Source organism: Lissotriton vulgaris, chromosome 2_1 (genome assembly GCF_964263255.1).
Source record: "Lissotriton vulgaris chromosome 2_1, aLisVul1.2, whole genome shotgun sequence".
NCBI lineage: Eukaryota > Metazoa > Chordata > Amphibia > Caudata > Salamandridae > Lissotriton > Lissotriton vulgaris.
In genome coordinates this window covers 287,325,360-287,352,256 of record NC_141687.1, presented here as the reverse complement: position 1 = coordinate 287,352,256, position 26,897 = coordinate 287,325,360, and the positions used below count along the sequence as shown (strand labels likewise).

General features: G+C 48.6%; 1 protein-coding gene across 1 annotated transcript in view; it reads left to right on the top strand.

Moving 5' to 3' along the window:
* Positions 1-26,897, top strand: part of CLTC (clathrin heavy chain) — a 972,839-nt gene that overhangs the window by 441,647 nt on the left and 504,295 nt on the right. Inside the window, exon 13 of the mRNA XM_086954957.1 lies at positions 1,057-1,237. Coding sequence (XP_086811083.1) covers positions 1,057-1,237 — 181 coding nt within the window. The remainder of the gene's footprint in view (positions 1-1,056; positions 1,238-26,897) is intronic.

Genomic DNA, 26,897 nt, shown 5'->3' with positions numbered 1-26,897 from the left:
TTCACAGCTGTGACTGTGTACAAAGGCTTCAGGGAACCGGAGGGGATTCCATTCCCCTCACGCTCCCAAAAGGCTTTGTTTTTTTCGTTAGAACATTCTGTCCTCTAGTGACAGAATGTTCTAATAGCCTTATAGCCCTTTGTAGATGGGCTATACCGCTATTAAAGTCCCTCTCCCTTGTTAAAGGCCCTCGCCTCGGGGCCTTTAACGCTGGAGAGGGCCTTTAATAGCTGGTATAGCCCTCTACGGCGGGCTATAAGGCTATATTAAAGGAATCAAGATCATGGGTCTGGTGACACACCTGGCAATTTCTGAAACAGTAATATTTTGACATGCCAAAAATAGTGAACCATGTTGAGATCTCTTAGGTCTCTGTAGAGATGTCAATACCTAGTAAGATCTCCAGATTTCAGCTTCCCTGCCCTATCAAGTTCTCAAAGGCTCTTGATTGAGTCCTAGATTTCTTTTAGTTGACATACATTATAAGAATATAGTCTAGGAAAAAACAAGTAAAGTGAGCTGGGTTGGGGGTGCAATCTTTCCAAAATAAATATATTTCTCGTTAGGTTCTATTGGATGTTTCTTCCCAAAAATCTTGTGACCACTGTGAAGCTCCTCCTGCTTAAAGTGGCAAAAAGAAAACCTGCATGGTAGGAAACCTCAAACAATTGAAAAAGGAGTTGTTACAATCTATAAGTGAAAAAAGCTTAAGAATATTTTTAAATTCCTGAAACCAAGTTATATAGTTGTGGTAGAGACACACTAAGAGTAACTAAGGAGTTTGGGGAATAAAATGAGTAAAAGCTATCCTTTTCACCACAAAATAATGCCTTTTGAGTAGATATCAACCCACTCATGAGTTTGAATAAGTGACAGGCTCTGGTTTGGTTCTAACAAATGGAATCTAGTAGGTGCAGATGTGCTGTGGTTACTACTGTGATGACTTGCCATGTGTAGTTAAAGGTTATGCAAGATTAATTCTGCTTTGTGTCTATAATTATTGCACATGCTTTATAAAATATGCTTACAATAGTAATGTGTCCTTCTTTTTTTCAGTGGTTAGTGAATTATTTTGGTTCCCTCTCTGTTGAAGACTCTCTGGAGTGTTTGCGAGCTATGCTTTCTGCAAATATTCGCCAGAACCTTCAAATCTGCGTCCAGGTGGCTTCAAAATACCATGAGCAGCTCTCCACTCAGTCACTGATCGAGCTGTTTGAGTCTTTCAAGAGTTTCGAAGGTAAAGGTTTTTCGTTTGTGTAATCTGGTGTAATCTGGTGTATGCTATGCCTTTGGTGTTCTGTGTGCGATGTCGCTCGCCACTAGAGGAAGTAGTTCCTCCTGAATTGGGAATTCCCAATATTCCTAACACTGCAGTGAACATTTTGGATTGGTGGGCCACAACTAACTGTACCTCCAGTTAAACACAATTCCTTCCTGTAGCATTAGTGATCACCTCATCTTGAAGCACTCTGCTTATTCTGCTCATACATATTTCGATAAGTATACCACTACCAACCCCCAGAGTTTAGCGGTTTCTCAACCTAGAAAGCTAAAGATGAGTTGGCATCTTTCTCAATCATTGCAGCTTCATTCATCTTCAAAACACTACTATGCTCCGACCAGTCCAACTAGATCCTGAACCAGTTCACACAGATGCTGCCCTGGGAATTAGGTACTTCCTCTTCAGGGTCACTGGCATCTACCCCCAGCAATCTCCACTTGGTTGATTTTCTGCTTCACTACTGCAGGTCCTTGAAAATAGAGAGTTCTTAATTTTACTTTTTTTCTTAGCCCTTTTAATGCAAGAGGTTCCCTTAGCACTGTATAGCCTGTTTTGTTTGCCATTTTTCATGCTTGTACTTCTTCCTTTCTAACAGGTTTTTCACAGCAAGTTAGAGTTGAGTTAAATGTTAAATTTTCTCACATGTTGGCGATTGTGACAATGGCACATTTTGTGAAATAATTGTAAGTGGTATATGAGTAAATATTGTTATTCAATTAAGCTAAAGGGTTCTTGTGTTGTAAAATTCACTCATCTGAGCTTTTCAAATACAGTTTCATTGGAAAAGAGTTCTTTTCACCATTATGTTGTCATTTTTATAAATGGTGATTCATTATTGGGTACAATTGTTAAGAACTTGGGGGGCAAACTAGGAATCTATACATTTTTGCACATTTCTTGATATACGTAAAAAGAAAATAATTGTAACAAAGTTTGCATTTGTAACTTTGTTAAAAGCTTCATTTTTAGGTTTCGCCTGGCGTCCACTGCGCAGCAGTGTTCGCGCAGGCGAAATCTTTTAATATTTAGTAAGGGCCTTTCACCCGCCTCTCTTCCATTGGCTAGCGCCATAAATGGAGGCTAGCCATTGGAAGAGGGATCTGTCCGTAATTCTCGAAGCAGATTCGTGGGCGTTCCGTAGATTTTTTTCCCATCCCGCCCCTTTTTGAACGTCATGCGGCGGTGGGCGGATGTTTTTTTTTTTTTTCGGGACGTGTCATTTCCACCGTGTCTCCAAGGAGTGCTGCTCGCTGTCCGGCAAGCAGAGCTCGTCCGAGAGCGACGCCTGGGTGCTGCAGAGTATTTATTGTAAAGTGTGACTGGACTGTCTGTCGGTCGTGCCTTGCCAAATTCACTACTAAGAGGCTTTCAGAGCGTGTGCCCGCTCAGGCGTAGATAAGCTGGTGAGATGGCGTTTTGTCTTAGGCTCATTCCAATACGGGGCATTCCGGCGGCGGCTCGCCAGGGTGCCTGCTTTGAAGTAGGCCAAACTACTTCGTGCTATCATTCGTCCAGTCATGCCAGCGTCCATGGGAGGTGGTTGGGGAAGGGAAGGGTTCTTCAGCCGTCCCGTTTGCTACATTATTTTGTGCGACGCAAATCTTTATTGTAAAGTGTGACGGGACTGTCTGTCGGTCGTGCCTTGCCAAATTCACTACTATGAGGCTTTCAGAGCGTGTGCCCGCTGGGGCGTAGATAAGCTGGTGAGATGGCGCGAGTTCGAAGGACGGTTCCTTGGGGGCGCGTGTGTGTGGGGAGGGGGGGTTTGGATTATAAATAAGTAATTGCTGTGCATAATGGATAACAAATAAACTGTGAGACTCAAGTCTTTATTGTAAAGTGTGACGGCACTGTCTGTCGGTCGTGCCTTGCCAAATTCACTACTACGAGGCTTTCAGAGCGTGTGCCCGCTCAGGCGTGTATAAGCTGGTGAGATGGCGTTTTGTCTTAGGCTCATTACAATATGGGGCCTTGCGGCGGCTCGCCAGGGTGCCTGCTTTGAAGTAGGTCGAACTACTTTGTGCTATCATTTGTCCCGGCATGCCAGCGTCCCTGGGAGGTGGTTAGGGAGGGGAAGGGTTCTTCGCCCGTCCCGTTTGCTGCATTATTTTGAGCATAAGCGTGAAGTCTAGTGCGGACGGTCACCAGGCACCACTTGCCTGGCCTCGCGAAAATTAAAGACTGGCGAATTCATTTTCACTGTACTTGGCGCGACTTGAAATCAATTTGTACATTTAATCTGGAAGTAGGCATACGCATCCACTGTGTTGCTCCAAAACCTGTTACCTTCCTTCTACAAAAGTGTGCCAGCTTGGTAGTCAATTCTGTATCCTGTCCTAATGACATGTTTACCTAACTGCTGCTGCTACAGTACAGTGTGTACTTTATTTCTGTAGCTTCGGGAAAAAAGTCTGATTGTCAAACACGGGAGGAGGGGGCAAGGAAACCGGAGAACCAGCACCAAGCTCTAAAGGATCTCTTAACCCAGCCTATGAAGTGTCGCTTTTCTGATACAGGTAAACCCGAATTTCTCGGGAGGAGACCTCTGTATGAAATCGGTGTTCCAGTAGACGTAAAGCTTTGCCGATTGCCAAACACTGTAATACTTACTTGGGGGGAGAGGGGTGGCTGCCCCCAAATCCACTCAAGCGAATAAAGGAAATACTTCCTTTCTGTACAAATGGGTAACCTGCAGTGAAAAGAGAATCGTGGTGGATCTGTCGTATTTGTCCTGCAAGATACCTATCAATAGTCATATCTAAACGCTGACGAATGGTAACTAGCGAGTTCTGCTCACACTCACGCTGCTTCCCAAGGAGATCCCCGCCTATTTTTAGGTCTAGCCTACAAGACAGACCAAACTACTAAGGACCTACTGTTAACAGCTGCGAGGCACAGTGTGTACTTATAGTGGGCTTATAACCTGCCCATCAGTTACCACTGGATGGCTTTATTGTCACCTATTTGCTTGCTTCTTATTCGTTAGCTTGTCTGGGCTTGCCTTCTTCTTCTGTGTTTGTCCTTCCCCTGAATGTGTGTGGGTGTGTGTGGCTCTGTGTGTGTGTGGGGGGGGGGGGGCTCTGTGTGTGGGGGGGCTCTGTGTGTGGAGGGGCTCTGTGTGTGTGGGGGCTCTGTGTGTGGGGGGGGCTCTATGTGTGGGGGGGGCTCTATGTGTGTGTAGGTGTGGGTCTGTGTGTTTGTGGCATTTGCGAGAGATTAAGCTATTGGCATTGTAAATGACAATGCCATTTATTTATCCGTTTTCAAAACCAACACATAAATGACAATGTTGTCCTTTACAATGCCAATAGCTCTAACTTTTGCAAAGGCGAAACCGTTGCATTGTAAATGCTTGTTAAAGTAATATTTCGACATTCTCCAGAATTGAACTTGTTTACTTTACATAAGTATCTGAATCCAAGGATAATTAACATTCATCCAACCTAGATATTTGCCATGCATTTTAGCTACATTTGTTTTGTTGACCGTTGCCATACAAAATCAATCAATAGCCAATGTCCTGTCGATTCTGCATCAATCCCGTCAAACATTCCCAGCTTCAGAGTTTTGTAGAAACCAGTTATATTTTTGATAGTCAAAGCCAGTTTCCGCCTGCCCAGAAGTACTGTACTTTAGTGTTCTTTGTTCATGATGGCTTTCAAATGGGGGTTGTTGGCAGTGGAATAGGGGTACTGAGCTCAAACTTTCCACATCCATTGTCCTCATCGACTATCACCTCCCTTTGCAAAGCCTACCCACCATTTGTTGTGCAGTCAGGGTACTTAATTTGTTCACTTCTTTCCTATGTAACTGATCCAAAAGGGTTGCTTTGTCTCCTATTGCGTGCCTCTCCTCCACACCCCCACTCCCCTCCACCCCATGAGTTGAAATGAGGTGTCCTTCAATGAACTACACTGTCACCCTTAATTTTTAACATTTACATGTAATTTCTTACTGGTTTGCTACATTCCCTTGCTCTACAGTTCTACACAATTTTATTAAATATGATCCTCCCAATATGCTAGTTCTTTGTGACCCAACGCCCTGCCTTGCACTTGTACGTTGATGGATGTCCACAAGCATTTTTTGAATGTCTGACAAAATATCGAAAGACAAAATATCTACATGCAAAAATATTGCAACAAAAATATCAATATCAACAATATCGACATATCTCCAAAAAGCTAAGTACAAAATATTGAAAAAAATATAGAATGTCAAAAATATCGTAATATAAAAATATCGTTTTTTTTAAAAAATAAAAAAATAGGTAAAATAAACTCATAAATGTAAAAAATATAGTTAACATTTTTATAATTAAAATTATTAATTAATATACATAATGTAATAAAAATTAAACATATAAAACATAATATATATACTTAATAATAACGGTTTATAATTATTTTAATAACATAAAAAATTAGAAATATAAAAAATACCAAATACATCAAACACATAAAATAATATAAATAAAAATTTAAAACCAATTTAAAAAAGTAAGGAGAGAGGGGCGTGGCCAAGATGGCGGGGTGAGCGGACGCTTCTTCCCGCAGCTCTTCCGGCCCGACTAGGCCTGAGCCCTTTTTCGTTAGCTTCTCTCCCCCCGCTGAAGCTCAGCGGCTGAGAGACAGGCGGCGGAGACCTTGGGGCACACATTGATGCTACTTTGGCCCCGATCGCTCCGGCGGAAGCACGCTAAAAGACCGATTGCAGGACGGAGGTGCGCCTAGGAGGCAGAGCAGAGCGGGGCGCTGTCCGGATGCCTCGGCTGGGGCCTGGTGCTGATATCTAACGATCTGGAGTGAAGCTCGCCCTGGTGCTCGACGGGGATTGTCAGAGGGACAACGGCTGTGTGTCTCCGCTGCGCAAGGACTCTGCCGTGTGATCGTGGTGGTGCTTGGACTTGCGGTGGTGGCCTCATGTGGTGCGGACCCCGGCCCCGTGGCCAGTTGGCGACAATGCTCCGAATCGGAGCCAGGTCTACTGCCTCTCCTCTCTAGTTGGACGGCCCTGGATAGAACTTTCCTCTGTATACCTGGCTCCTAGAGTGGCCCTGGTGGCATTGCCAGGCCTGGACGATCTACCCGGCCCCGCCCAACCGCCATCTTGTCTTCACGGCGACGGTGACGCAGCTCTCCTTTGGTGTCGCTTGAGGTTGTCTCCTACACCTCTCCTTTTGCACGGCTCTCCCTTCCTGCGGGACGCGCCAGCCGGGGGTCCCTTAGCGGAGGTCCCTGTTGAAATCTTGGCTGGGCACCGATCGGCTCTCTGTGACTAGACTGGCCCGCCATTTTGTCATCTGTGGCGCAGGTCCCTTATCTGGCCGGGAGTTCCTTTCTGGGGAACTCTACCGAACGTTGCATACTCATCGAGGGCCGAGGTAGACGAAGCCAGTGTTCCTGCTTTGGCTGAGTGCGACAGCGTATGGGACACGAATGTCCGGTAAAGGAGGATCGAGGAAGGGGGACCGCACCCTGCCAGACATGCTTAGCAGGGCCCAGCAACAGCGGGACAGGGCGCAACCGTCTCCGGGCTCTTCCCGAGCCACTGCGGATCCGACCGGAGGTGAGCCCCCCGTCACGAGGTCCTTCATGGAGGAACTGTTCAGCTCGCTTAAAGCGGACTTCCAGACGCTGAAGCAGGAGGTGGCCAGTGAAGTACGCGAGGTCCGGAGGAAAGTGGAAGGCCTTGGTGAGCGGATGGAGACGGAGGCGGCGGCCCAACGTTGGGACGACGAAATTGTCCATTTGCAACAGGACGTTCTCCGTCTCGGAGCAACATGTTGAACTCCAGGCCCACAACGAAGACCTGGAGAACAGGTCGAGGAGGAATAACATACGGGTACGGGGTGCACCGTCTGCAGACGAGGGGACAGACCTGGTGGGCTACCTGCAGGACTTGTTCCGGGAGATTCTGGGAGAGGCCGCGGACTTCCCGATCCGCATCGACAGGGCCCACAGAGTCGGCCGACAGCGACAGTCGGCGGCACCTCCGCCGGACATCTTGGCCTACCTCCCTGACTTTCCGGTAAAGGAGCGCATCATGTCCGAGGCCCGCAGGAAACAACCATTGACGTTCCGAGAGCGACCTGTGGCGCTGTATCAGGACCTGTCTGCCATCACGTTGCAGAAGCGCAGGTCCTTCAAGATTGCAACCGATTTCCTGCGTGAGCATGAGACACCGTACTCCTGAGGACATCCCTTTCGTTTGATATTTCGTTGGAACGGGGTACTGCACCAGCTGCGCTCCTTGCAGGATGTCTGCGGCGTCTTGGGGCTCACGGCTACAGAGGAGGATGGAGCAACACCGACCTGGAGGCGCTCAGATAGAGGGGGACGACGACGGTCGGCGAGAAGGAGATCGGCGGCGAGTGCCGGGCGGCCTGACTCGCCCACCATCAGAGCGGACATGGCCAGCGCCCTGAGAGAAGCGGCCAGGGACTCTGCCGCCTTGAACGGCGTGGCCTTGACGGCCTAGACTCACTCCGGGGGGAGATGGGCATAGCTTCTTCGGTGCCAGGTTTGGGGGTCGGGGGTCGGGCCGGGAGGGAGCGGGGGAAGCGAGTGGCTGGACGTCCACTTTTGGTACTTTCTGCAGACTTCTCCGTTTTGGGACTTGAGTTGGACAATGGGTTGTTTGTGTTTTAGTTGGAATTTGGCTAGTTGCCATTGGTTCGTTTGGGGTGGGGTCGGTAGTTGTTTAAGGGTTGGGGAAGAACCGTCCGATATTTTCTGTGCTAGCGATTGGTCCCATTTTGCCTGTCCTGCGCTGCTGCCCTGCGCCCCTCCCCCTCCGGCTGCCTGCCCGAGACATTGCGTCTCCGGACTCTTGAATATATGTCGTCCCTGAAGGTGGTGACCCTTAATGTTAAGGGTCTGAATAACCCTGTAAAGCGTAGGGCGATTTTGTCTCTGCTGGAGGGGACACAAGCTGATATATGCCTCCTGCAAGAAACCCACTTGTTGTCCCGTGACTGTCACAGAATGCGCTCCGCCAGGTTTCCCACCCAGTTTTTCTCCTCTGCTGCGTCCAAGACTGCGGGGTAGCTATTCTGCTGGTGAGCTCCTTCAGTATAAATTTGCTGAACAGAAGGGGAGGCTTTTGGCATACCGCCTCCGCCTGGGGGGCACGTTGTTTACTGTTGGTTCCTTATATAGCCCGAATGACCATCAAGAACGCTTTTTGGATTCAGTACTGGTGGATGTAACTGCTTCCCCCGATCGTCATGTTATCCTGGGGGGTGACTTAAACATAGTCTTCGATTCTGCATTAGATAGGTCAGCGCAGCGATTCCCGCAGACTGGGGAACTTTCCCAAGCCGGGAAGGCCCGAATCACCGACATGGACCTACATGACCTTTGGCGCACCCTCCACCCTACAGATAGGGATTATTCCTATTACTCGCATGCGCACCGGACCTACGCACGGTTGGACTACTTTTTGGTTAGTGGACCGATGCGTGCCGCTGCTACGGCGGCGGACATTGGGGTCCTGACACTGTCTGATCATGCGCCGGTCGTGGGCACGTTCACGTGGCCGGCGACCTCCCCCTCTCGGGGGGTGTGGCGCCTTAGGGACACCCTTTTGCACAAAAAAAACGTTGTTAAACATATTGAGGAGGCAATACGGGAATACCAGGCACACAACAGTAACTCGGACACCTCGTTGGCGACGCAGTGGGCGGCGCTGAAGGCGGTCCTCAGGGGGGAATTCATCTCCATCTCCTCGGCAGAGAACAGGGAGCGGCGGCGGAAGAGGGAGGAGCTGACTTCCCAAGTCCGGGAGCTAGAACAGGTCCACCGCCGTACGGGTGCTCCAAGGGTTTGGAGGCAGTTGAAGGCTGCCAGGAAGCTCCTGTCGGCGCTGGACATGGACAGGGCAGAATACGCAGCGTTACGTCTGAAACATGCATTCTACACAGGGGGGGATAGGTGTGGCAAACTCCTAGCACACAGGCTCCGTGTCGCGCACCAGCGTAATGTGGTGAAGGAACTCTTGGGTACGGACGGGGTGGCTGTTTCCGGTGATGCAGCGGTGGCGGAAGCCTTTTGTAGTTCTATGAGGCGCTGTACACCGGGGAGCCCTCCTCGCCGCGGGAAGCCGTGGAATATCTGGAGTCTGTGACCCTTCCGGCACTGGACCCCGCCCAGGCGGAATATCTTGAACGCGATATCCACATTGAAGAGGTGATTTCCGCGATAGCTAGACTTAAGCACGGGAAAGCCCCGGGCCCGGACGGCTACACGTCCCTGTTTTACAAAACCTTTTGCCCGGTTGTGGCCCCTATCCTCGCCCAGCTGTTTAACTCTTTCTCCGAATCAGGAGCTATCCCACCGGATCTCCTGAGGGCGACGGTCTCAGTGATCCCGAAGCCTGGGAAGGATCGGGCCTTATGTGGCTCATATAGGCCCATCTCGCTACTGAATGTCGATCTCAAGTTGTACACAGGGATTTTGGCATTCAGGCTGGCCCTGCACCTCTCAGGTCTGGTTGAGGCCGACCAGGCTGGCTTTGTGCCCGGCAGACAAACTGTCGACAATACTAAGCGAGTGACGCACATTCTAGAGAAGGCTTCGCGGATCCCAGGCGAGCGGATGCTGCTGGCGGTGGATGCCGGTAAAGCCTTCGATAGGGTTCATTGGCCTTACCTCGAGCAGGTGCTTAAGAAACTGGGCATCGGTGATAAATTCTGCTCGATGGTTTTCAACTGTTATAGGTACCCTTCAGCAACGGTGAGGGTCAATGGGTGCAGCTCCCGCAGTTTTGCAATCGAGCGCGGCACTAGGCAGGGGTGCCCGCTTTCCCCACTCCTCTTTGCTCTTTGCTCTTTACATGGAACCATTTGCCCAGAGGATCAGCCAAAACCCGGATGCAATCGGGATCAAGATGGGGCAGTATGTTCACACGGTCAGTCTTTATGCGGATGATGTCCTGCTGACCCTGGACGATCCCAGGAGGTCCCTTCCCGCCTGCGTCCGCGAGTTGGACGCTTTTTCACGAGTGGCCGGTTTCAAAATGAATATGGGCAAATCGGTAGCTCTAGACGTGTCTCTGGCTGCGGATACTAGACGGGACCTCCAGCAACTCTTTCCCATGCAGTGGTCATCATCCCTGGTCCCATACCTGGGGATTCTGCTGGCGCCGACGTTACCGGAGATGGTATCGGCTAATTACACCTCTCTTAGTAAAAAGATCAAGGAGGAGCTTGGCCGCTGGAGCAAGGGCCTGCTGTCTTGGCTTGGCAGGATTGCTGCGGTCAAGATGACGGTTCTGCCCCAGATCCTGTACCTTTTCCGAGCCTTGCCGCTCCAGCCTCCAGTGGGTTGGATCAGGCAGACGCAAGCTGAAATCGCACGCTTTGTCTGGCAAGGCCGCAAGCCGCGGATGAAGAGGGTTCTCTCCGCGCTGGCCCCGGAGGCGGGGGGCCTTGGGATTCCGGACCTCCGGAAATATTTTCAAGCGGCGCAGCTGCGTTACCTTGTGGAGTGGAGCAGGTGGGAATCCGACAAGCACTGGCTTTTTCAAGACCAAGCGGTGGCAGGGCGTACCCTACAGGAAATCCCATTCTTGCGCCGAGTTCAGAGCCCCCCTAACCTCTATGCTTCCTATGTCACACGGGTTCCCCTGAGGGTGTGGGACACAGTTTGCAAGGTTCGGGAACTCACCACGTTCCCCTCGCCGTTTACGCCCATAGTGGGTAATCCGGACTTCTCCCCAGGGATGGAGCCGGGTGCTTTCTCCCATTGGAGGGCGGCGGGCTGCCGAGCGCTCTTTCAGATTTATGGGTCGGTGGGTGTGGTCCCCTTTCAGCACCTTCAACAGGAGTTCCACCTGCCGGAGTCGGATAGACTGCGATATATGCAGGTCCGGCACTGGGCGCTTCAACCCCAGGTGCGGGACACCGCTGATCGTCAGATAACACCATATGAGCGGTGGTTGGTGACCCGCTCCTCCGATGCTAAACTGATCACTGATCTCTACAAGTTCTTACAGCCCCCTCCGTTTCACTACTATAACCCGGGCAGGGAACCATGGCACAGGGAATTGGGTAGGACACTTAGCCATAGGGAGTGGGACCAGATTGCACACCGTGCGAGACACTCAGCGTATCACACTGGCCTCACTGAGACATTCACCAAGGTGTCCACATACTGGTATTACACCCCAGAGAGACTGAACGAGATGAACAGGCATATCGAGAAGGAGTGCTGGAGAGGTTGTGGTCAGGTGGGGACTCTCACATATTCTTTGGGATTGTCCCTTGTTGGCCGCTTATTGGAAGGAGGTTCTTGATGAGGTTGATAAGCATTTTGAAATTGAATTACCGCGCTTTCCGGCGTATGTTTTGCTGGGCCTTCCTAATGGCCTGATGTATCCGCTGAAGTCCCGCAGGGGCAGGCAAATCGCGATAGCGCTGGGCTCAGCAGTTCAGAACATCCTAATCCACTGGCGCACCACCACGGTCCCCTCCATCACTGGCTGGTTGCACAGGCTCTGGCATGTGCTGGGCATGGAAAAATTGTCACTCACGGTAGCAGGGGAGATAGACCAATTTGATGAGCTGTGGCAACCCTTTCGTGCGCTTTTAACTACGGAATTTAGGGAACTCACCTGTCCGAGGTACCTCAGGCTCCTAAGGTTGACGCCACCGGTGATTCCAGCAGACTAGGAGGGGTGGCGAGGCTGGGTTCGTGGAGGGGGGGGGTGCGGTGGGGAGGCAGGGAATGTTATTAGCGGTATATTGGACGGGGGGTGGGGGTAGTTGGGGGGAGTTGGGGTGTTCGGGGGGGGGGGTTCTAGGGGATGGTGGGTTGGGCCTCTTTGTGTTATTGCTTACTACTCTCTGCTCAGACTGATGGTGTTGACCATGCTCAGATTGGAGGTATTGCTTACATTTAGCTGTTTTCATTTGCTGTTGCTTCTTCTTCCACAGCGGACTGGTCCACCGTCGCACTCATAGTGTCATGCTCATTTCTTTCGCTCAATGTATGTAACCCTAACCTCCTGTTCCCTCTCCCTATGTTTTTGTCTTAATAAAATGCTTTAAACCTAAAAAAGTAAGGAGAATGTTGGATAGCGTAAGGATAAAAATTACTATTCCCACTCCAGAGTGTGCAACAGTAGGGAAAGCGTTGGATAGCGTAGGGCTAAACATTACTATTTCAACTCCAGAGAGTGCAAAAGTAGGGAAAGCGTTGGATAGCGTAGGGGTAGAAATTACTATTCCCACTCCAGAGAGTGCGACAGTAGGGAAAGAGTTGGATAGCGTAGGTGTAAACATTACTATTCCAACTCCACAGTGTGCAAAAGTAGGGAAAGCGTTGGATAGCGTAGGGGATACAAATTACTATTCCCACTCCAGAGAGTGCAACAGTAGGGAAAGCGTTGGATAGCGTAGGGGTAAAAATTAGTAGTTCGAGGCATGTGGGCTGCTGAATTCATATCTGTGCATAGATCGCCACCTAGTGTTGGGTCCGGATGATTGCACATTGTTGTCCTGGAAGAGTCTTCGAAGTATCACGAGATAGGTGGCTCCTCCCCTGGACTACAGTGCGCATGGGCATCGCCTCCATCCCCAGATTGTTTTTTTCCGCCATTGGGTTCGGATGTGTTTCGGTTCCCTCTGTCGGAACCGATAGTTGTTCTATTTCTACTCGAGACCAGAAGGTCTTTAGGCTGGGCGTCGGTATAGTTGCGTGCGGGTTTTCTTTCTGACTCTCAGCTCCGATTCCTTGCTGCCCTTCCACGTGCCTTCGGCGCGGACGGGCCTACATTACACCTCTAGCCATGGAGCGGACTCCATTTAAAAAGTGTCCGCTGTGCCACTCAAAATATTCGCACCTCGACGTGCACCCTGTGTGCAATACCTGCTTGTCGCCGGATCACCGCGAGGACACCTGCATGGCGTGTTCGAGATTCCGGAGCAAGAAGACACTGAAAATTCGCCGGGCCAATCGACTCCAGGCTCAACTATCGGCTGCGGCGCCCCCTCCAGAAGACATTTTCCAGGAATCTGTCGAGGTAGAAGACGACGCGCAAGACTCGGACTCCGGTCCCGTGTACGATGAGGAGACCTACGACGCGGGTGAGGAGGACTTTGACGAAGTCTCCGACGAGGTAGGGGACGACGATCAGGCTTGTGCCACGATGGGGGATAGCTCAGAGGAGGAGCATCCCCAACCAGACTCAGGGGTTATACCCCTTCAAACGGCCCAGGTCGAGGGATCGCCTTCGGGCCTTACCCAAGATCTCACTATAAGTCCTACGTCCCCGCCTCCGGGCCCGGTCACGGACATTTCGGAACCATCACTTCAGTTGATAAAACCGAAAGTGAAGCCAACTGGTCACGCGCCATCGGACCCGAAAACGAAACCGAAAGTGGCGCAGGTGATGAAGGTTCTTGAGGCGTCAAATACAAAGGCATCCAAAATGGCCGACCAGAAGCGTCGCGCCAAAATGGCCGACCCGAAACCATCCGGGTCGGCGCCGAAGGCGAAGATCTCAGATGCGGCTGCATCGGCGCCGAAAGGGGTCGTGGACCCGAAGACGGCTCCGAAGAAACGTCAGGGCGACGACGCCGATGGGCATGGGCCGCCGGCACCGAAGAAAGTGCCCTCTGTCATTGTGGATCTCGAGGATGAGGATTCGCTCGAGCCAGTCCAGCCCTCTCCAGCCTTCACAAAGAAGGTGGCGGAATCCTTGCAGCGGATTCGAAAAGCCGGGGTGGTTCCCGCTCAGGACACTGTGGCGCCTCAGACTACCACGGGCCACAAGCCTATCCGTTTCACTCTCCCGCCCAAGTCGGCGCCGAAGGCCTTCGCGCCGAAGCCGGGCGGACCCGCTAAGGAACCATTGCCACCCAAAGCTGCCTCAGCGGTGCCAAAGCCTCGACTCCAGTCACTTGCGGTCGAGGAACGTCGTGCGGTGTTCATCGACGCCAACACTGGAAAACTGTCGCTCCTCAAGAGGAAGATCACGACGGAGCCGGCGTTGGAACCCTTTAAGATCCCTCTTAAAAACAAAAAGGACTCTGCGGGATCTTCGGCTATGGTGGAACCTGTGTCCCCCCAGGCCCTGGGGCACTCGCCGGCGCATTCAGTCGCAGTCGATGCCGACGAGGAGGATCCCGAGTACACCTATCCGGCGTACTCGGATCCGGAGGAGGAGCCTGTGCCCTGGACCACCGGGGCCGACAACGAGGACCCGCAGTCGGGTCAGGACACTCAGCTTTTCGCCGCCAAGACGTCCCCTACAGAAGACTCGGCGGCCTTCAATGCACTGATAGAGAGAGCTGCGGCCAACCACGACGTCGAACTACACTCCGACCCCGTGGATGTGGACTTCTTGTTCGACACCTTCTCGGTGGCTGAAAAGTCGGTCAAAACGCTGCCGATGCTTAAGGGGGTGCTCAAGCATGCCGCAGAGGTCTTCAGGGAACCCACACGGGCGCGTGTGGTCAACCCTCGGATCGACAGGAAATATCGGGCAGCACCCACAGATCCAACGTATATCAAGGGACACTTGCCATTGGACTCCTTGGTCGTTTCCAACGCTCGGAAGAGGGCAAACTCTCAAACAACTGGTGACGCTCCTCCCCCAGATAAAGAGTCGAAAATCTTCGAAGCCTCAGGCAAAAGGATCGCTGCACAGGCAGCTAACATCTGGAAGATTTCTAACACCCAAGCCCTGCTCGCACGTTATGATAGGGCACATTATGACACACTTGAGGCCATCCTACAACACCTACCTGACCAATACAAGGAGGCAGGGGAGATGCTTATTCAGGAGGGTAAACTCATTACTAACGCATCCATCAAATGTGCACTGGATGTGGCAGACACGGCCTCCAGGGCTATCAATACAAGCGTGTTGCTTAGACGCCATGCCTGGCTTAGGATTTCGGGGTTCAAACCCGACATCCAGACTACTATACTAAACCAAACAGTCAATCCAGACCATCTGTTTGGCCCTGAAGTGGATGCCTCCCTGGAAAAGATGAAAAAAGACCAGGAAACTGCCAAGTCAATGGGGGCTTTACAAAGTCAGCAGTTTCGGGGTGGCTCCTTTCGCCGCTCAAATTCAAAAGGCACCTCAAGAGGACAGGCATCCCAATCCACACAATATTACAAGGGTAACACCCAAGCCTCGTTTAACAACAAGGGCAGAGGTGGTTACAGAGGCAATAATGTCAAGGGCAGGGGACGTGGAAACAATGGCTCCAGGTCCACCACCACCAACAAGCAGTGACGTCTTGTCACTGCCCCCCGACCACACAACACCAGTCGGGGGGAGACTCCAGCAGTTCCTGCCGGCGTGGGACTCCATCACCACGGACAGGTGGGTGAGGTCTCTTATCCAGTACGGGTACTGTCTGGAGCTTACGTCCATTCCACCGGACATACCGCCAAGAAACCGTCCTATGTCCAGCGAGCACTTGACCTTGTTGCAGCAAGAAGCTCTACTCATGCTGCAAAAAGGGGCGATAGAGCTCGTTCCATTGCAAGAACAGGGAACAGGGGTTTACTCCCTCTATTTTCTCATCCCCAAAAAGGACGGGTCCCTCAGACCGATCCTGGACCTCAGGCCCCTGAACTGGTACATCCTCTCGGAGCACTTCCATATGCTCACGTTGCAGCAGGTGCTTCCCCTGCTTCAACAGGGGGACTTCCTGGCTACACTGGATCTGAAGGATGCATATTTTCATATCCCCCTGCATCCTTCACACAGGAAGTATCTCAGATTCACAATCTTAAACCAGCATTACCAGTTCAAGGTTCTGCCGTTCGGGGTCACCACAGCGCCAAGGGTATTTACAAAATGCCTGGCGACCGTGGCGGCGCATCTCCGTCGCCAGCACGTCCACGTCTTTCCCTACCTGGACGACTGGCTCATTCAAGCAAGGACAGAACAGCAGTGCGTCGACCACGTGTCACGCACCATTCATCTCCTGCACGATCTGGGATTCTCTCTGAACTACCCAAAGTCCCATCTCCAGCCCGCCCACGTGCGACAGTATCTGGGCGCGACAATCGACACTCTGGCAGCCACTGCGCAGCCAAATTCAGTGAGAATCGCCAGTATCCAGGCGCTGATCCAACGATTCAGACCCCAACACTCGCTTCCAGCGAGGGTGTTCATGCAGTTGATAGGCATGATGGCCTCCTGCATCTCCATTGTCCCGCACGCGAGACTACATATGCGTCCGCTTCAGGAGTGCCTGGCACGTCAGTGGACTCAGGCTCATGGGCAACTGACAGACCTAGTGTTGGTGAGCGGTCGGGCGTACAACTCTCTGCATTGGTGGAATCCACAAAACCTTTGCAAGGGCCGACCATTCCAAGAGCCTGTCCCACAGATTATCCTGACAACGGACGCCTCTCTCCAGGGATGGGGAGCGCATGTACTCCACTACACGGTGCAGGGACTATGGACACTACAGCAAAGGAAGATGCACATCAATGTGTTGGAACTGATGGCAATCTTCATGGCCTTAAAGGCGTTCAAAGTACATCTGTGCAACAAAGTCGTGTTGATCCGGACGGACAACATGACAGCCATGTACTACATTCTGAAACAGGGAGGCACACACTCTCCACAGCTGTCTCATCTGGCTCAGAGCATGTGGAAGTGGGCCATTCAGAGGAACATCTTCCTCATGGCAGAGCATCTCCCGGGCAAAGACAATCAAATGGCGGACCTGCTCAGCAGGCACAGCCATCAGATGCACGAGTGGGAGATACATCCATCAGTACTCCAACCGTACTTCCAAAGGTGGGGTCATCCAGAGATAGACCTATTCGCCACAAAGGAGAACGCAAAATGCCAAAGCTTCGCCGCCAGGTTCCCACACCCGCAATCACAGGGCAATGCGATGTGGATGAACTGGTCAGGCAGATTTGCGTACGCTTTTCCCCCAGCACCTCTGATACCGCTGGTGGCACGCAAGCTCAGGCAGCACTCGATGACTCTCATCCTGGTTGCTCCAACGTGGGCTCGCCAACCATGGTACACCACGTTTCTCGAACTCTCCGTGGTACCTCATCAAAGGCTTCATCTCACTCCCAGCCTTCTGACGCAGAGCCATGGCGACATTCAGCACCCAGATCCGCAACAGCTCAACCTGGCGATCTGGCTCCTGAAGTCCTAGAGTTTGGCTACCTCAATCTTCCTCCCGATTGCATGGACATCATTCGGGAGGCAAGGAAGCCCACTACTAGAGCTTGTTATGCGGCTAAATGGAAGAGATTTGTCATCTACTGTGCTAACCACGATATTGACCCGCTAGATGCTTCCATTCAAAACATCATCTGTTACCTTTTTCACCTGTATCGATGCAATCTAGCGTACTCTTCCATCCGCATTCACCTGTCTGCTATGGCAGCATACCTCCAGAATAGGCAGCACCTGTCACTCTTTAAGGTCCCTGCTATCAAGGCCTTTCTGGAAGGACTCAAAAGGGTCATTCCACCAAGGACCCCACCAGCTCCAGAATGGAACCTCAATGTGGTTCTTACGAGGCTGATGGGTCCTCCCTTTGAGCCACTGCACTCTTGTGAGCTTCAGTTTCTGACTTGGAAAGTTGCGTTCTTAGTAGCAATTACATCGCTACGGAGGGTTAGCGAGCTGCAGGCGCTCACCATCCAAGAACCTTTTTTCCAAGTACATGCTAACAGGGTGGTGCTCCGCACTAACCCTAAATTCCTACCCAAAGTGGTATCACAATTCCACATGAATCAAACAATTGAATTGCCGGTGTTTTTCCAAAACCCAGAGACGCTGGCGGAGCGCATGCTCCATACCCTTGATGTGAAACGGGCTTTAATGTACTATGTAGACAGGACGAAAGATTTCCGCAAAACCAAACAACTTTTTGTTGCTTTTGCCACACACCACAAGGGAAACGCTATCTCCAAAGCGGGGATTGCTAGATGGATAGTAAAGTGCATTCAGATCTGCTATGCTAAAGCTAAGCGCACTCTCACTATCCCACCGAGGGCCCACTCCACCAGGAAGTTAGGGGCCTCTATGGCTTTCCTAGGTAACATTCCCTTAGAAGATATCTGTAGAGCAGCCACATGGTCTACCACACATACTTTCACTAAACACTACTGTGTGGACGTGCATTCCAAACAGCAGGCAGCTGTTGGTCAGGCTGTTCTAAAAACGCTTTTTCAAACTGCTGCAGCTGGCACGGGCGACCGCCGATAATGGAGGGACTGCTATGTATTCTATGCACAGATATGAATTCAGCAGCCCACATGCCTCGAACTGCAAATGCTACTTACCAGTATGCATCTGTTCTTGGCATGTAGGGCTGCTGACATTCATATCGCCCACCCTCCTCCCCGGCGCCCGTAGCAGCTGCAGTGTTCATTCATATATACACATATGATCATAGCATGGCCATCATTCACATTCTTCACTCCATCTCTGCCAATGGCTAAAAACAATCTGGGGATGGAGGCGATGCCCATGCGCACTGTAGTCCAGGGGAGGAGCCACCTATCTCGTGATACTTCGAAGACTCTTCCAGGACAACAATGTGCAATCATCCGGACCCAACACTAGGTGGCGATCTATGCACAGATATGAATGTCAGCAGCCCTACATGCCAAGAACAGATGCATACTGGTAAGTAGCATTTGCATTCCCACTCCAGAGAGTGCAACAGTAGGGAAAGCGTTGGATAGCGTAGGGGTAAAAATTACTATTCCAACTCCACAGTGTGCAAAAGTAGGGAAAGCGTTGGATAGTGTAGGGGATACAAATTACTATTCCCACTCCAGAGAGTGCAACAGTAGGGAAAGCGTTGGATAGCGTAGGGGTAAAAATTAGTATTCCCACTCCAGAGAGTGCAACAGTAGGGAAAGTGTTGGATAGCGTAGAAGTTAAAATATAACAAGCATAAATAAATTAATATTTAAAAATAAATTAAAAATAATTATTAAATAAATGTAAACTATTTACAAATACCAATACATAATTATTAAAAACATAATTACCAAATAATAAAGTAACAATAAATTAATATTAAATATAACAATAATATAATTAACAAAACATTTAATGAAAATAAATTATTACTGAATTGCATTTAAATTAATTCCCACCCTATTCCCCATAAAACAACCCGCTACAGAACATAATTATAAATTAATCAATGAGTAAAATTAATTACCAATTATTAAAATGTAATTACCAATTGAAATTAATTTATAATTCCTAAAAAAATTTAAAAAATTTAATATACTTAAATTATTTCCCACCCTATTCCCCTATAAATCCACAACCCGCTATGGTACTAAAATACAAAATGTACTAAAATTACATTTTAAAAAAACAAAAAAAACATAGCAAATACCTAATTAAGTAACAATAAATTAATATTAAATACCAATTAATACAATTTAATTACCAATTAATAATTAACAATAATTAATTAACAAAACAATGACTGTAAATAAATTACTTACATCTAAATTACTTCCCATCCTATTCCCCTATAAAACAATAACCCGTTACAGAACATAATTATCAAGTAATCAATTAATTAAAACTAATTACCAATTAATAAAATTTAGGTACCAATTAAAATTAATTTATAATTCCTAAAAATAAAAAATAAATTTAATATAATTACTTCCCACCCTATTCCCTTACAAACCCGCTACGGTACTAAAATACAAAATTTACTAAAATTACATTAAAAAAACAAAAACATATTAAATACCTAATATACATAAAAATCGATATTAGTAACATCGATATTACTAAAACCGATATTTACAAAAATCGATATTACTTACCTTCGAAATTCTTTACCTTCGATATTTAAACATCGATATTATTGTATATCGATATTTAAAAATCGATATTTTGTCTGCATACCCCATTTTTTAATTTAATCCATCAGACTGCAATATTTCTAACTATTGCCTCATTTTCCTTTCTTGAATGCCATAGAATGGCTACTGCCAATGAACTCACAGCTCTACCCTCTCAAAGCATTTTAAAACCCTGGTATCATTAGTGCTTAACACCTTCATTCAATACAGGATAGCGTATTGCAACAGTGTCTACCTGAAAACTTGGGAGAAACCTTGCAACAGTCTTTAGGTAATTCAAAATTCAGCTGCTGGGCATGAAGTAGGAGTTTTTTTCCTACTGCATTTGCTACTAGCTCGGATACTTAGGAGCCGATTCCGATCCGGTAAAATTCTCGAACGTTCGATTCGCATCCGGAGCCGTTTCCGTATGACTCGTACACACACCGTACACCATACAACTCGACGAGTACGATCCGGACCGGGGTATCAGGACTCGATTCGTACGGTCCATGTGACTTAAGGGCGATTAGTACGGAAAAGCGCACATTCACATACACACCGTACGGTGCGTACCCACCCAGCATACATGGGGTACGGTGCGTACACCCCAAGATCGCGGGGTACGGTGCGTACACCCCGTGATCGCAGGGGTACGCACCGTACCCCATCGATCATGGGGGGTATGCACCGTACGGGGGGGGCGTTCTGTACCTGTTTCGGGGCGAACTCTGCTTTTACGGCTGTTTTCAGCTCCCTTAGAAAAAGGGTTGTAAGGGTGCATACCAAACACGAATCGTACTTGCCGGTTCGGTAAAAGCAGCCGCGAACCGTACAGATGTCGCGTACAGCGGGTTCCAAGGGAGATTCGTACGGGGATTTGATTCGTAATATCCCTGTACGATTCGTACGGAGTCCAGCTCCTGGTACGGATCGTACGGGGGACGTTGCTGGGTACGATTCGTACGGGAAAATTGCTCCGAACGGCAATTCGGAGCGCTTTTTACCAGATCGGAATCGACCCCATAGTGTAAGCTTTAATAATCTTCCATAAAGCATGCTACTCCTCTGTTCATGTCATCAAAATGTTGCTGCCAAGTCCCACTTTGACTCATTTAGATCCTTAAATCAATCACTTTACATATTCCGCTATCTCTAAAAACCTATTACAAAGATAAAACCTTTTCGGTTACCTTCACCAAGCCCTAGAATACTCTTATTTCCCGATCTTCAAACCCAACCTCCCCTATCCATCTTTAGGAAATAGCTGAAACCCGACTGTTTAATCAAGAATATAATTATTACTTTCTCATCATAGCCTAGCATCATGCCATTTGGCACCAGGAAGCTTTACAATCAGTGTGCTTAATAAGTCCCTGTTAACATAACGAAGACCACAGGAAAGCAGCGGAAAACTGACTATGTCAAGTAGATTTCAAAAGCACTTTTTCCACGCATATTTGATGTGTGTTGGCTTAGTTATTGACCCAGAGGGGCTCCTTGTATCCAGAGAAAGTTTGCTACCCCAGATATTATTCAGGTTTATTGAGCCAGCAAAATCTGTGGAGGTGAATTATGCATACATCACAGCACCATTTCTTACCTATATAGATGTCAAAGTATTGCAACACACTATTTTAACACTCATGTGCTCCTCCTCCTCGAGTTCTCTCCTTCGTCTGATTTCTGCCCCACCTCCAGTTCTCCTGTGGTGCACTAACCGGCGTTAGCCAGCCACAGCTGACAGTGTGTGGCCATTTCTGTCCCAGTTGGCTCCTTTTTGGCGGTCGGCTGTGGCAGTCTGCCCCGCTTAAGGAGGGCTTACTGGAAGAACTGTTGCGGCAGTGACCATAGTCTGCAGTAGCCTGCCCGTTCATGCCTTTCTCACTCCGAGGTCGCAGGATTTCAAAGGACAGGCGGGAGGTAATATCAAGTGGTATCGCCATGTTGGAGGATTACCGACCCTGGTAGGATCTGAATTTGAGGGTTTCTATGGTGACACAGCAGAAGGACAACTGAGGAGGTGGAGGGTAAGGTAGTGCTTAGTGCACATCACACTGGGTTCAGCCCCGTCCCACGGAGGCGGCACAGCTAGGCTAGACTAGGGTGGGGCTTGTGGGGCTAGTGCATGCTCCCCTCTTACCTCGCCTACCTCCTCACACCCCTGTTTCAAAAGATTGCTTCAAGATTTGCTCTGCCAGTGACACTATTTGCAACTTGCTGAGGCAAGACTGTTGTACAGATCACTGAAACATTGTTGCTCCCCTTTAAGTAAGTAGCTACAGCACTAACATGCTCACTCACAGTTCAGAACTGTCAAATAATAAAAGCTCTTATAGAAGCTTGGGAATGAAAATGAAAGCTGGCGCAAAACTGGTGCCAAGAGCTCCTGGACCTTGCTTTAGTATTGCTGTCATTGAACAAGAGACTTTGATAAACCTTTAGTCTGGCAGCTGAGATTAATTCTCCAGATCTCTTGGGTCTTCTGAACCTTGATCGATGTAAAATGAGAACCGTCCAGGAAGTGGGCATCAAAATATATTTTAAACGGAAGGTAGAGGAAGACTCCCACAGTATTCAGCCAACCCCGTATTACCTTGATAGACTTCGATCTTTGTCATGATTTAACACAACATTTTTGTTTGCCAACGCGACTACCGCCAAAATGAGTTAAATGCACTTTTCAACAAGTTAGACCTTGTTGCTGATGGGAAACAATTATCTGTCAACACAGAAGATACAGCACTAACTGGTGATGTCTGCAGTGCTATTGCCTCGATAATCTGGAATTTTCATCTAAGGAGGGTAAGCCAAGTGTATCTCAAGTGGTGATAGCCCTTGTAGGAATCTGGGTTTCTGTTGCAGTACCCCCCACCACCACAGACGTTTTTGCCAGACTATTGGTGCACATTGATTTGATGTGCCCTGGGTCCCTGCCAGTCAGGTTCCCAGGACATTAGTTATTTCCCATAACTGTACCTTGTACCCCCATTTGGCACCTCTCTGTCCACATGAAAGTCCCGTGTAAAAGGGACAAAGGGCACTGTGACCAGGGAAGGCCTCTAAGGGCTGCAGCACATATTGTGCCACCCTTAGAGGTCCTGTACCGTGTAACACATACATATTGACGTTGCAGGCTGCGTGTTTTGGTGCAGAGAAAAGTGAAGTCGACATGGCACACATACATGTGGGCCATCCCTGCAACCCACTTCCCTTGGAATAGGTAAGACACTTCTCTATCTGAGTGTACTATACCACTGGTGAGGTTACAGTTGCATGAGCATTGTACTCCTACAGTGTCCTAGTCCATTCTTAGACATTGTAAGTTTACTAAAGCCATAAAAGTGTATATGGTCTGGGAGTTTGTCATTACGAACGCCATAGCACCATAATGGCTTTTACTGAATTCTGTGAAGTTTGGTATCAAACATTCTTAGCATAATAAACCCACACTGATGCTAGTTTGGGATTTATTATACAATGCACTCAGAGGGCATCTTAGAGTTGCCCCCTGAAAAACGACCATCCTCTGGTGGGTTAACTGACTGGTAAACTACAGCCTGCCACCACAAGACATGTTTTTGGACCCCTGGGGTGTGAGCCTTCGCCCTCTGAGCCCAGAAACAAAGCCTTTCCTGGGCAGATGTGTTCACACCTCCCCCAGGTCAGAAGAGTCATCTGTGTCAAGGGAACTTCAAAGGCCTTGCTGCCTTTGTAACTCGACCCCCAGCCTCTCCTGCCATCAGGAGCAGGCCCCCTTGCTGTCTCACCCCCTTTACAGCGGTACGACAGACAGGAACAATTAGCACAGCTCGGGTGTGCCCACTCTGCCAACCCTACCCCTCAGGTTGGGGAGGTGAAGCCCATTCTTCAGTGCCCACCATCTTGCAGAGTCTTGGCTGCCATAAGTGTGGCAGGGTATGCTCAGATGTGAGTCCCTTGCTCACTTTGCCACTGGATTCAAGCAAGCCGGGCTGAAGACGGCTGGAATGCCAGAAACCGGTCCTCGGAAGCTTGTTTCCGGTCCAGGGAAGACATGGCTTGGCAGTTCGGGCTGGACTGTTCCCATGAGGTACAGGGTCAAACTGATTTGCATATAGCCATGTCTGAACTGGGGTGGCAGAGTGGGCTAAAGAACGGTGATGGATGAAACCCAGATCTTTTGACTGGGTGTGAGTGTTTGATTAATTCAGATGCTCAGTCCATCACCACCCCCTTTTGTACCACTTTTGGCCGCCATAAGTGTGGCAGGGTATGCCCAGACGTGAGTTCCTTGCTCACTTTGCCACTGGATTCAAGCAAGCCGGGCTGAGGACTGCTGGAACGCCAGAAACCGGTCCTCGGAAGCTTGTTTCCGGTCCAGGGAAGACATGGCTTGGCAGTTCGGGCTGGACTGTTCCCATGAGGGATATAGCTCTGATGCAGTGATGTGTCTAGATGGTAAAAGCTGTCTCCGAGCTGACAATGCAGGCACTAGGATATCTTGTTCTGTTCTTTTCCTTAAATGAAAGGAACAGATTATGTTGCAGGAAATGCTTTCTAAAACAAGCAGCGTGTAAATCGTCTCCTCAGAAAAATATTGTGTAAAACAAATTTGTAAAAATAACAGGACTAAAACGATGTCAGTCGAAAATATAAAAAATGTGAAACTAAAATGGATGACCAAAGTGAGCCTGAGATTGCAAACTACAGTCCTGCAAAATTTGGTAGATTAAGTGAAAGATATTGATAGCAAATTTGACAACTTGAATCATTTAATTACGCAAAGCCAAAGATCTGCGCATGGCCTGGAGACTAGCTGCTTTTGCTCTCATCTTTTGGGAAAATTAGTAGACCTTCCAACAATCATGTCCTATTTAATCACAGAATTGAAAAGTGAATTTCACAAACTAAAAGGAGATTGTCATTCACTCAGGACTTTGCAGCAGGAGCCGACAGCTGAAGCTACTCGACCAAGAAAACATGATACACCAATTCAGATTAATAACTTTTAAGTTTTACATCCATAAATCAGAAGAATTAGAAACCTATGAGGCACTAACTCTGGCAAACCAGTGCAAGCCATGCATTATTAGATCAGAAGAAACAGTGGTGTCAAACGAAAAATTCATTGTAGCTAATCATACTGGGAAAGGAGAGGTAGACAACACAGAGCAGTGGAACAAGGAACTTGGGTAACTTCACGCACCCCCAATATCTTACCTTTTTTATCAAGGAAAAATAAATCATTGTAAAAAATAAAATCAATAAAAAGCCAGTGCAGAGAGTAGTTTTAGGCAAAATTGTTTTCCCAGTTTTTACTAAAAAATGATTTAGCTGTGGTGTGCCCACTTACGCTAATATTTATACAAGTATCAGTATTATTGCCAGACCAGGTAAGGACATGGCCTCAAATACTATTCAGCCTAGGTTACCACAAAGAACTGAGGATCAGGAGACCTGATTGTCTAATCTAACAATAAGATTTCAGAGCAGACGGTGGCTGAGAAGCAGAGAATCCTCAAGACACAAACTAAAAGTAAAAAACATTCTTTTCCAGGGGATACTCCTCAATAGTCATAGGCAATGAATAGTCCCACCCAAGTGCGGGGACCCAGGAGCATATGATATATAACAAAATACTTTTAAGTATTTAGTACCTTCAAACATACATATATACATGTGTATATATACATACATAAACATGCAGCCTAAACCATCCAATAGGCTAAAATACCAAAATTGCATTGGGTTTTTCTTTTAAAATTAAAACCTATCTATGTAGCATAGCAGCGGTTTCTGGCAGTGGGCGCAGGGGCTACGCACTTCCAAATAAATGTTATTTCAATGGCTATTGCTAAAAGCAATTACCGTGCTTTAAAGCTACCCTGAAGCCGCAGCATTCACTGCTTTGGCCTGCTGAGTCTGTTCTACAAAACAGAAGTCCGGGAGTTTTAATTTAGACACATGTACTAGTTAGTGCGCATGTGTCGATTGGCAACACTGCAGCAGTAAACGTTAAGCAGTACAGGCTGACATGTCAGCTCGATTCTGCAACAGTGAGGGTTCTCTGAACCCACCCACAAATGACGCTTAAAAACGTCACATTCTGAAGCAGCACTGGCCGTGTACAGTATCAACCCTGTACTCTTGGGGCTGCTTGTCTATCATCGGCTGCCTTTCAGCACTCCTCCCTATCACATTTCATCACAGCGGACGACATGGAAAGGGAGGGGTTGGATCATTACTAACAGTTGGGCCTATCGTGCTGTAAACAGTTACACGGTGAATGCCTCTGCGCCTCCTGTTTAGAGCATACCAGCTCTAGCAGAGAGGACCTGAAAGGTGATTTTACGAGCTGCAGCTGGGCCTTATTCAAAGCGCTGACATGGACAGTTGGTGTACAGCACCCCCTGCTACTGTGACACCGTGCCCGGATTAATAGATGATTGAGGGCGAGTGGTGTTACCTCTACTACTTTCTGTAGTGACTGGCTCACTTTACCTCTTTCTTTTCTGCACTGTACTTTGCATATTGCTCTCTTCTTTCCCCTTTGTTTTTTTTTCTCCCGGCCTGGGGAACATGTTCTAACATGAATACGGGCAGAATGCGAAGTAAAGCGTCATGAGGAGCACATTATCGAGTCACATAAAAAATGAGGGGTCAAATCAACCCAAATTGTAGTGGCAGGGGAGGCGAAAAACTTTTTCACGACAAGAGACAGATTAGCGTACGCAAGACTATACCGACATATTAGACTAAAGACCTTTTGTTCTTAAGAAAGTTTTTATATCGATTCCGACAAGAGG